A 12,251-nucleotide genomic window follows, 5' to 3' on the forward strand; every position below is an offset into this window, starting at 1 on the left:
CGACTCTCCAACCGACCGTCAAACAAACCACATGCACTCACAGTTTGTCAGACCGTCAGATGAACAGTATAAGTCAAACGATCTCTCGAAAGCTTTTTCCGGGGAAAAAGCGATCGACAAAAAGTTCGACCGACTGCTCACCCGACCGTCAAACAAACCACATGCACTCACAGTTTGTCAGACCGTCAGATGGACAGTATAGGTCGAACGATCTCTCGAAAGCTTTTTCCGGGGAAAAAGCGATCGACAAAAAGTTCGACCGACTGCCCACCCGACCGTCCAACAAACCACATGCACTCACCGTTTGTTTGACCATCAGATGGACTGTAGGTCGACTGGTCTATCGAAAGCTTTTTCCGGGGAAAAAACTTTCGACAAATCGTTCGACCGACTTTCCAACCGACCGTCAAACAAACCACACGCAATCACCGTTTGTTTGACCGTTAGATGGGCAGTATAGGTCGTACGATCTCTCGAAAGCTTTTTCTGGGAAAAAAGCGATCGACAAATCGTTCGACCGACTGCCCGCCCGACCGTCAAACAAACTACATGCCCCGTCACCCTCAGTCCCGGTTTCCCACCCCCCCCCCCTTCCAAGACAACATCCTCGCGGGAGGGATCAACATTCACCCACTTCTGATCTCAATAAAGTCATATTTTTGTGCTTAAAATTTCGTGAAAAACACAATAGTGCCACATGTTTTCTCTGAGATCCATTCCGAAGCCTAAAACACTGTCCAAGTTCAGTCCGTATTGGAGGGGATACTCCTCGCAACAATGAGAGTCCACCTCCATATCCAAGCAAATTTTCCATGCAAAGATAGGGAGCAAATGCATCAGCAGGATTGCCGTGGTGCCGACTTTGAGTCCCCACACAAAGTGGCAACTCTACTAATGTACGTGCTTCTATCTTTGAATGGAAAAGGCTGGATGTAGAGGTGAATTCGCAACGTTGCGTGGGATACCCCCTCCATTACGGCCTCAACTTTGAGAGCTTCTTTTGAGCTTAAGAATCGATTTCAGAGAAAATCAGTAGCACCACTGTGATTCTCACGAAATTTGAAGTTAGAAAAAGTACTAAAGCTGATTCGATGGACGCCATTTTTAGTGTCAGAGCGGCTTGCGATATATCGCATCGATTCGTTTCATAATATCAGCTACTTGTCTTTTTTTTTCAAATTTTGAGATCGCACTTCAGTTGTCATGAGACAGAAAAATTCTCGTACCAAATTTGACAAGGAAATTTAACTTAAGAAAGTTGTGATTTTTTTTTAGAGGAATATCGGATTCGATACGGATATCGGAACTGCACTTGAATGTAATATTTTTCCTCTAATAATACCACGTCTTTATTGAGTTGAATTTCTTTTTCAAAGGTGCAGGAATTCTTCAGTCCCATGACAACTAAAGTGCTGTCTCAAAATTCGAAAAAATAACAAGTAGCTAAAATTATGGAACGAATCGATGCGATATATCGCACGTCGCTCAGACACAAAAATGGCGTCCGTCGAATCACCTTAAATCGCTATCACATGCAAGAACTTAATTAAATTAATTATGTAATTCAAAGATAATTTTTTTTTTTTTAAATAGTTACAACACTTAAGCTAAGATAAGAAAATAAAAGAACATGAAAGGAAAGAAACAAAGTCAAGAACGATTTAATTTTGTGAGGTGCAAATTGCTATTAGTGAGGAAAGTGAATAGGAAAGGTAAAGAATGACAAATATTGAAAAGAGAAACTCTCAAATCGTGCTCAAATCTGCCTGTAAAAGCAAGAAAAAGGAAAAGGGTGAGAGGGGAAAAGGTGAGGCCGCCAACTCTTTGGCTCCCTTCTCCTTGACAAAAAATCACTTTTGCACTCGGACCTAACAAAAATCCTCTTCCGATTCTGCCATACTTAGGGAGAACGCCGTATGAGCACTCAGGCGTTGTCATATTTCCTTCAATAAAAGACGGAATTCACTGGGAAAATTCTGAATATTTTTCCTCCAATTTTCCAGACAATTTTGTTCGCAATTTACTCTAAAATATCTGAAAATTTCAAGGAAAAATATGCATAACGTCCTTCAAAAATCCATGTTTTATTCGGGGAAATTTGGCAACTCTCGAATTATCATGCGACGTTAGTCCTTAGCACGGCAGTTTTGATGCACCGATATGAAGTTAGAGAATCAATAATCTGATTGAGATATATTTCGTGTGGCCTTATCTCCTTGGATATGGACAAATGTTTCTGACAAAAGTTACTTTTCCTTGTAACAGCAAGTTATAATTATTCAAACGGGCAGGGCAAAAGGTGTCCCTCAACCTTAGAATCATCAATTTCAACATGATTTAAAAGTTACAACAACTCGAAATTTTCTAGGGAGTCATTTAGGCTGGGACAAGGGAGTAAAAAGAACCCCCCCCCCCCCTTCATCTATCCTTCTTTTTCTCTCTCCAATTTCACCTGATGAGCCTAGTCGACGAAAGAGGACACTCAAAAAATAAGATTTAAAAATGAAAAACAGGTAAGTAATAATAAGTAAATAAAAAACCTAAGGTTTTGCTCTACCAATGCTTATAGAAACCATCTCATGATTTTTCCTGTCTTTATATTCACGCCGGTCATGACAATCCATCAGAAGGGGCGGAGGGGGGCGCTCCTTGCGTTCTTCTCTAAGTTTCCGAGATAATAACTATCACAGTAGACGGGAGGAAGGGGGGAGGGAGAGAGAGAGAGAGAAAGCGAGGGTTTGACTGAAGAAGCCTCGATCGTGCAGACCACCTGCACCTGCTATGAAGAAAACTCAGATTCTAGAAGAGCAATAAGTGATAAAGTTGAAAAGCAGAAAATCGACTGAAATCGTTCCATGCGGCTTCAGGATTCTGAGAAAAAGGGTTCTCTGCCCGAAAAACCAGACAGGAGACACAAGCCGTGAGGGCCCGCATCCGGTTCCAAGGCGTCAGTTTTCGTCGCCGATTTCTTATCTTGCCCGTTTTGCTTCACTCATTCACTTCAGGCAAACCACAGGGGGAAGGGGAGAGACCCCACAGCGTGTTGGAATCGGGCGGGAGAAAATCGCCCGGCAAGCACAAGATAAGCGAGAGGGAAAAAAGGCGGGAGAACTCGCCGCTCCTCTGACGTAAGGACGATCCGAGATTTTCGAGTGAGCCCCGGAGAGTATGGATTTTCATGTGAAACAGGGCTCACGTGGAAATTCAGTTACACTTTTTGGTCAAAAGACCGACGAATTGGACTTCTTAATGCAATTAGGATATACAATTTCAGGCTCATCTGGAAAAACACGTAAGTGCATAGGGAAAGTAATGGCCCATACGTTGTTCTTAGACATTGCTAGAAATGATAGTTCCGAATGGCAAAATGTAGTTCAATTGAGAGATTGAAAAGAACAACAATCGACACATTTGGCTCGGCGTTAGGAAAACCGGAAATAGCGCCCCAAGTGCAATAGGACAGAAAAATCAAAACAACACTGCAGCAGCTTTTGAAACTTTGGCAAGAGGGGTTGAAAGGCTTCCAACTTTCGAAAATACTAAATTAGGATCATTTAGAGGATACTTATTGAGTTCAAGATTTAGTCTCAATTTTCAACTAACGACGTGGAAACATTTCACAGAACTGTATTCTCACACTGAGCAGCATTTTTGAATTAATAAAACTGTAGCGAAACTTCTCTGTTTCAATGAAATTGCTCAAATTTTACACGGGATTTTCTATCTTGGTAAAGTAATCCCTTGCAAACTGCGAAAGGAAAGTGTGGGGGGGGGGGGGGGGCAGCAAGCAAGGGCTTGTACGATTGGGTTGAAATGATAAGTTCCAGTTAGACACTTCAAAATGCAAAAAGAAATATGAGGAATAAAAGGAAAGCTCGAGATGACTGAAACAAAAAATCCCAATTCAACGACTCAACCTTCCACGATAGATTTTTAGCTCACATTGATCATACGTGGAGCCCTCAAGTAATAATGAACGATTTAGTCAACCAATGAAGTAACATAAGGAGAGGCTGCAATAACATAAAAAACTTAGACATTTCGAAAAAATAGCAATTTCATTTCCGACTGGAAAAAAAACCAAAAAGGAGTGTCGATTTCTCTCCAATCAACATATTTCCTACTCTTTTCAAAGCGGACAAAACTTGCCCGAAATGATCGTCTGAAGGTACAAATGTAAGACACAATGTCAATGAAAAATTCATATTATTTTCATCGAACAACCTAGGAATTCTCAGATGAGGGAAAGGTAGCATGGTGAGTCTATATTGGCAACCTGAAATGAGAGGGTACAAAAATATTCATGGAAGGGCTTGGAGGCAAAGGCTCATTCAGTACAGTTTTTGAAAAAATTGAGATATTCATAAATTCATCTAAATCTAATTTGAGAGTAGGCATATTCTTAGAAAATTCACAACTAAAATCCAACTTTAAAGCATCAGAAAGTGAGTTTGAACTTCCTTTCCGCCATTAGGCCCCACGAAATTTTGAAACTAGAAACACATATTTCTTGGAATAGAAAAAATTCAAAAAATTTCTGTGCGCTTTGTCCTCCAAGCCTCTCCATTTAAAAACTTGGCAAAATTTCCTTTCAGTGGCTTGTGAGTATGAAAGAAGAGGAATGACTGAAGAGAGAAAGAAACAGGAAAATCACAAGGGTAGATCACATGACAAGTAATACATATTTACACCTTAGTTGGGCAGAATTTAAATCAGAAGTAAGTAAATTATCTCAAACCTCGATCACAGACCAAACCGTGATAAACAGAAGCAGTAGTAGCCAAAATTTCCCATCGAGAGAGCCCATCACAAGATTCAGTTCTGCGTGAAGTTGAAAAGCTTCGCTTTGACCGGGGAAACCGACGCGAAATGTCCACATCTCCGAACGAAATCACACCACGACAAACCGAATTTCCGCACGATTTAATTGCACGACGAAATACAAAACGATGCGATCAAAATGAAAAACATGACGAGACGGAAGGCGAATCGCGCGATGCAGTTCCGAACTTCCGAACGCGTGTACCGACGAAAACTTCGAGACGTTGTGAATGAATTCAAGAAACAGAAGCGTTAAACACGGCACAGATTATCGACACACTTCATAAAGAAACACACGAGACTTAATTACCGACAAATGAGAAGAAAACTCAAAGGAAACTCTAATAATTTCGGAGGGTTGCAGAGGAGCCAAGGCGGCCGACGCGTACGCGACCCGAGACGATCACCGAATGCGACTCCAGTGAGCGACGCTGGCCGAATCTTTTCAAGGACAGACTCGTTCTCAACCTCGAGCGGCCGTAACAGTGATCAGTTTTGCAGGAGGGTAGCTTTCCCGCCAGCAGAGGGCTCGCGAGCCAGCCTCCGGCCGGCTTCCGAATTTTGACGATTTGCTCGCACCTTATCTGTTCTGTGATCACACCATAAACAATGTTGCCAGATTTTTCGAATAATCTTGTGGGGTCTCTCTCGAAGTAAATGACTTGTGCACTTTATACAAACACAAATCCTCTATTATATTATAATTTATTTCCTGCCGTTCAAGTCTTCCTTTTAAGTTACTCCTGTTAACTAATCCAAATCAAAATGTACTTACCTCCCTTCTCTTGCTCATTAGATGTCACACTATTTTTTCACACTTACATCTCATTCAAAATAATTGAATTAGATCTAAGACGTGTACACACATTGTTATCGTTGCTGGAGGTTTCTTCAAAAAATAAATTAATTTATGATAAAGTACCGACCTGCGGCACTTTTTTCTGCTGAGAGAGGAAACCTCGGTCCGGTCGGAGGAAACACCGTCTCCTCGGTGCATAAATTAGTCGAGTGCATCCAGGGGCCGTAGCTGGGAAATTTCTCTGGGGGGGGGGGGGGCATGGGACCACCTCTCGTGGTGAAGAGAGCGGGGGGGGGGGTGAGGAATGGAGGATCCCGTTTTTCTGGGGGGGGGGGGCAGGCCCCCCCAGGACCCCCTAGCTACGCCTATGGGTGTATCATGAGAATTTTTTCATTATTCTGTTTGAAATGTTTGGATAATTTAGATCTGATTGCGTAGATCTCTGAAAAACGGGAGGAGAAATATTCACAGATTTCTTCGAAAATTCGTATTTCATCAAGGGAAAGAGCCCTCCCAAAAAGTGGCCCCTTTTTTGAAACTCGGGGATTTCATTCGTATGCGGCTAAAATGAAACTTTTTGATGATACAAGCCTCCAGTAAAAATTTTAGCTTGAGTATACGTCTGGTTTCCAAGATACAGCGTTGCAAAGTTTTGCATATTTAAGCTTTAAAAATTCGCATATTTTCAAGTATCTTACTTTAAAAAACAACTCCATGTTATTTTGTGACATTTTACCTGCAGTCAGTCTTATCTTTAAATCCATTATTCCTATTGATACGGTAATACTGCTGATTCTCTTGATACAACTTTGCATAGTTGACTTCGAAGACCTATAAAAATTGCTCACTTTTGTAAGTTTCTCAATGAAAAAAAGGAACTTATTGATCGCCAAAAGATCTGAGTATGGTGTTTAGATGTAACTTTGTAATATGATAAAGTGTCTTCCATATAGGCCTTACGCGAGCGTAAGTATAGATTTATTGATACAGCGTTGCTAAGTTTATACATTTGCTCTTTAATAATGTTTATATTTCTAAGTTCTACGTTTTTAAAAAGCGACTTTCGTGGATCTTTCTTCAGAATTTGAAGCATGAAATCTACCAAATGTGTCATTTGTAGCTCTATGTTTGTATTTAAACAGGGATACTTTGATAGGTGGTGATTACAGCGATGCCAAGCTAAACAACTTTAAACTCTCGAAATTATTATTTATTGCTAGTTAAAGAGGACGTTCAATGGGTTGTCATACATATATCCAGGAAAAATGTCGAGGGCTGATGTCTGATGAGGGATGAAAACTTTTAATGGAGGCTTTTTTTATCATTATGCTTTATTTACGCTTTGTTTTAGATTGTAAAGTTCACTCTGATGTTGGTTTTCGGATGATAATATTTGAAAATATGAATAGTCTTAAAGCTTAAATATGCAAATTTTGCAACGATGTTATCTCAAAACCAAACGTATACTCAAGCTATAATTTTTACTGGAGTCTTAGGTCTTCATAAGGTTTCGTTTCGGCCGCATTTGAATGAAATCCCGAGTTTCAGAAAAGGGGCCAAAAAGGCCCTTTTTTGGGAGGTTCTTTAATAACGTTCGAAAGCCTCATACGGCTTTCCTCTATTTCGCATGGCAGCATTCTGGTAAATCCTGATTCCAATCTTGAATCAGTATACGGTTCAAATTCAGCCTCCTCATAATTTTCAACGAGTCCAGAGGATAATCATGTTCGACTGCACGCTGATTTTAATTATAGGAGCATCTCAAAACTCTGAAAGTAAGGCATCACATATTCCGAGTTGTTTGGGGGAGTGTCGGCCTAGCTCGAGGTTCCAAGGATGATAATTATTTTTCTGAGTCCCTCCCCCGGAAAATTTTGAAAATCCATATTATGTATGGTGTAATTTTAAGATAATGTCCTCAACTATAAACGTTCATTGAATTCATTGTAACGATAAAAGAGCATTCTTCCAATTTTCCTGTAATCAATATTATTAACTTTTTTAACATTTTTAATTCTTCTTCAGTAATGAAAAGTGAAAACACTAAGAATGTGAGGATTTGCAGGAATCACATGAATGAAGGAAAAAGTATAGTTATATACAGGGTGGCCCAGACTTACCGTACCAGGCATTTTTTTCGGTTCATTTTGGATCGCACGAAGTCCAGGATCGCGGGGATAAATAGGGAATCGACCCCCGAGGATTCCGAATTTCATGGTCCCAGAGCCCCCCTGGATCCCCTTGGGAGATAAAGGGGGGGTCCGTACTTCAAAAGTCAGGGTTTATGTCAACATTTTGAAATTATTTCATCGGAATCAGAACGTACGGAAATTTTTAACTTAAGTCGACACCATGAAATCCAAAATCGGCCCATCCGTTTCCAAAATACCGACCCCTAAAGGTGGGGGATAGAGCCCCCTTTCAAAAAAATTCAAGTTCGTAAAATTGACGTGGAGACTCGGCAAAAATGTGTATTCATGGGTAATCGATCCCAAGGAGTCCTTTAAGGGTCCCGTTGACCTCAGAGACTTTTCTAATGGGGCACAGGGGGACTCTGAACTTTTAAATTTGACCAGTGTGGAGGTTACCCCAGTGCCCCATCAGAAAAGTCTCTGAGGACAACGGGACCCTCAAATTTGGATTCCTTGAGGTCGATTACCCATGAATACATATTTTTTCCGAGTATCCACGTCAATTTTACGAACTTGAATTTTTTTGAAAGGGGGCTCTGTCCCCCACCTTTAGGGGTCGGTATTTTGGAAACGGATGGGCCGATTTTGGATTTCTTGGTGTCGATTTAAGTTAAAAATTTCCGTACGTTCTGATTAAGATGAAATAATTTCAAAATGTTGACATAAACCCTGACTTTTGAATTACGGACCCCCTCTTTATCTCCCAAGGGGGTCCAGGGGGCTCTGGAACCATGAAATTCGGATTCCTTGGGGGTCGATTCCCTATTCATCCCCGCGACCCTGGACTTCGTACGATCCAAATTAACCGAAAAAAAGGCCTGGTACGGTAGGTCTGGGCCACCCTGTATTAATGTTAATATACCTGAGTTTTGCAATTCTAGTAAAAAAGGGAAGGAGCACTCCCCCTCAACGCAAATATTGCATGAAACACTATATTATTTTCAGACTCAAAAATTTCTTGGATCCATGCGCTGGCACTGACTGGCACTGACTAGCATGAACTGCCTCCGTTCCGTCTCAATTGGACTGCATTTTGCAATTTGGAACTATAAATTCTGGCTCATCTGAAAAAACACTTATGTGCGTAGGGAAACTAATGGCACATACGTTGTTTTTACACCGGGCCAGAATTTATAGTTCCAAATTGCAAAGTGCAGTCCAATTGACCTGTGACAGCCTGTAAGAGGGGGGGATCGCATAACGCCGCCCGCACGCTTTTACACCAGGAATCGCCGAACATAATGTACTCTCATTTTCAAGGTTGCGGAAGGTTGCAGTAAAACTAAAGATAGGCATATCACATCTGGATAGTTTTCTGAAAACTCTCATATGAGTTTCATGCCGTTCCGTATGGTTCGATCGTCACTTTTGCGGCTCTACTAAAGCCAGGAAAAGTAAACGGTCTTGTACACTGCAGGTGATTCGATGGACGCCATATTTTGTGTCAGAACGGCATGCGATATATCGCATCAAATGGTTCCATTTTTTCAGCTACTCGTCATTTTTTTCCAATTTTGAGATCAAAATTCTGTTGTCTGGAGACTAAAGCACTCGCTTACCCATGTTAACCAAGAAATTCAACGTAATAAAGGCGTGCCCTGGTAAAAATGGCAAGTGTTAGGTCAGTGAATTTTCCACTGAGGTCAGTGCAATTTGCTCTGAGGTCAGTTCAGTTTTCTCTGACGTAAGTGTTAAAGCACTTACCCAAGAAGTCAGCACTGAGGTAAGAGGCACTGACGTCGGGAGAAAGACTTACCTAAGTGCAGAGATGTCTCTGAGGTAAGCGGGACTGAGGTCAGGACTTGGTTCAGAGGGTAAGTCTCTGACATCAATCTTAATCGAACCGCACTCACTCCCAAAAAGTAGAGATGGCTCCCCCTTCCCCCACCCTATTTCATTTTCGTGGGGGAATATTTCCTCGGGACACGGGGACCACAAACTTTATCTTTCAGAGAGGCATATTTTGTAGAAGGTGGGATTTTCTAAGAGGGAAGGAAAACTAGTTTAAGTAGCCACACTCTTGAATAATTTGTTTTACCCTCTTCGTTTAAGATGGCACTTAAATAATTAAAACACAACAAAAAATGAGATCGATAAAAATATTATCACCGCTAAAATATGTATTTAGATATATTTATTTAAGCATTATTATTTTTTTATAAAAAAAAATAGTTTTAAATTTGGTTTTAATTTTTTTCAGTTTTAACTGTTTTTAAAATGTTTCAGTCTCAATTTTTTTTAAAATTTTCCTACTTTATTTTCAATTCTTTTCTAACTTTTTTACTCCTTTACTTTCAATTTTTGTATCTGCTAATTTATATTTTTTGTATAATTTCAACTTTCATTATTTTTTTTTGCATCATTAGCTTTAATTTTGAATTTTAGTGCGATCCATTTTTTTTTCAAAGAAACGTAACTTACAAAACTTCATTTACATGTTGATTGATTAAAAAAGAATAATAGAAAAATTAAGTATCGGATTCACATTCAAAGACAAAATCATCATTTGCTGGCAAAATTACCCCAATGGGGGCCCTGAAATGGTAAAATTACGCCCCTAACACGTACACGCGCAGGTAGTGTAGTGGTTCAATCGCTAGGACGATCACCGAAGTTAAGTTACGTCGGGCGTAGTTAGTACTTAGATTGGAGACCGCATGGGAACGAGCGATGTCCCCTGAAGATTGTGATACTTGCTTGGGATTGAAAACTCACAGCAGCCCTCCCTGATCGTCAAATAGTGACTTAACGTACCTGGCAGATCGGTAATTAACGAAATTTTTGCCTGTACAGTATTTCTGGGAGTTTCCACTCCGCTTACGTCTGAGACACTTAGGTCAGTGCCACTTACATCAGAGGCACTTGCCTTTGGAACAGACCTAACACTGAGGTAGCAGATCAGCGCCCGGCAGCACTGACATCAGTGCTTAGGTCTGTTCCAAAGGCAAGTGCTACTGATCTGAGCACTTGCCATTTTTACCAGGGTGGTTTTTTCGGAGAGAAAATATCGCATTCAAGTGCAGTTTCGATATCATTATCGAATGCGATGATTTCTCTCTAAAAAAAACCACGCCTTTATTACGTTGAATTTCTTTGTTAAAATTGGTTAGTGAGTGATTTAGTCTCCTGACAACAGAATTGCGATCTCAAAATTGCAGGAAAATGAGGAGTAGCTGAAAAAATGGAACAAATTGATGCGATATATCGCATCGCATGCCGTTCTGACACAAAATATGGCGTCCATCGAATCTCCTTAAATAATGATTTTGGAGAAATCGACGGTCATATTTCCTTTCTCTGGCCTTTGACATCTTATTTCATCCAGAAATGACACTTTTTCGCCACGAAGTACTCTAAAAAAAAGCAATACAGTGGCACCACTCCTGAATCCTGATGGCGAGATTGAGGTGGGACGTTTACCGGCCGCAATCCCTATCACTTTAGAGACCAAAATATTTATTTTGGTGATAACCACGATAGATACGTAACGAGTGGGTGCCTGTGGACCCACTCTGACCATAAATAACACCATTTGTCGACTTGATATGAGGGGGGTTTTGAGCAGATAGATTGGGGTTTTGACACACTGTGCGGCGCGGCGCGGCGCACAGGTTCTTCACGCTTGTATTAGTTTGCTCAGTTTAGAATAACGCGTATTTTTTACGTAGATCGTGAAGTTCGGAAGGTCTTTCAAACTTTCCCGATGCGCTCATCGTGATTTTTGAGTAATTTGCTATCTGAACCAACTCTTCTTTTTACTCTAGCTGAATAGTTTGCAACAGGCCCATTAGAAACTATCATTTCTGGATCATCCGTGAAAAGACGCACTGGAAAAAAAAGTCGCCTGGATCTAGAGTTCAGACTCTTCAAAACATTGACAAGAAAAAATACTCTTAATTCGATCGGATTTTTGCTTAAATCAAGAACCAAGTCTCTTAATTTAACCGGATTTCCTTTTGATTCAAGCAAAAATCCGATTGAATCAAGAATATTTTTTCTTGTCATCGTTTGCAAGAGTCTGGACTCTAAATCCAAGCTACTTTTTTTTTTTTACCAGTGCGCATGTGTGTGGAAAACCAGTGTTTCATGTGTTGCTTCTAATCCTACCCGGAATTTGTAGGTCCTAATTGTAAAATGTAGCCCCAATAGAAGAGGCCCTATAAAAAAAATGGAGCCTGAAGATAGCGAAGGCTTCTGCCAACCAATTTACATAGGTAGAATTGGATTAACTAAGTGATTAGATTGAACTGAACTTTTGGAAGGATGATAAGCATTGAAAGTGAAGCGAATTTTTTTATTTTACCTTAAAATGTGTATTAACTATAAGTAAGCATCGAATAAAAAGATTCGAAAGAAAACCCCTAAAGTCCCTATTTGCATGTTTTATTTCATAGAAAAATGAAACCATTTCATTAATTTTCAAATTGCTAATGATTCGA

General features: G+C 40.3%; 1 protein-coding gene across 6 annotated transcripts in view; it reads right to left on the reverse strand.

The window, feature by feature from the left end:
- Nucleotides 1-5,236, reverse strand: part of LOC140224856 (uncharacterized) — a 514,095-nt gene extending 508,859 nt beyond the window's left edge. For all 6 annotated transcript variants that reach the window (XM_072301692.1, XM_072301695.1, XM_072301691.1 and 3 more), the window contains exon 1: nucleotides 4,739-5,236. In XM_072301692.1, coding sequence (XP_072157793.1) covers nucleotides 4,739-4,879 — 141 coding nt within the window. In that variant the 5' untranslated portion in view covers nucleotides 4,880-5,236. The remainder of the gene's footprint in view (nucleotides 1-4,738) is intronic.
- Between the last annotated feature and the right edge of the window lie 7,015 nt (nucleotides 5,237-12,251).

This window comes from Bemisia tabaci, chromosome 6 (assembly GCF_918797505.1).
Source record: "Bemisia tabaci chromosome 6, PGI_BMITA_v3".
Lineage (NCBI taxonomy): Eukaryota > Metazoa > Arthropoda > Insecta > Hemiptera > Aleyrodidae > Bemisia > Bemisia tabaci.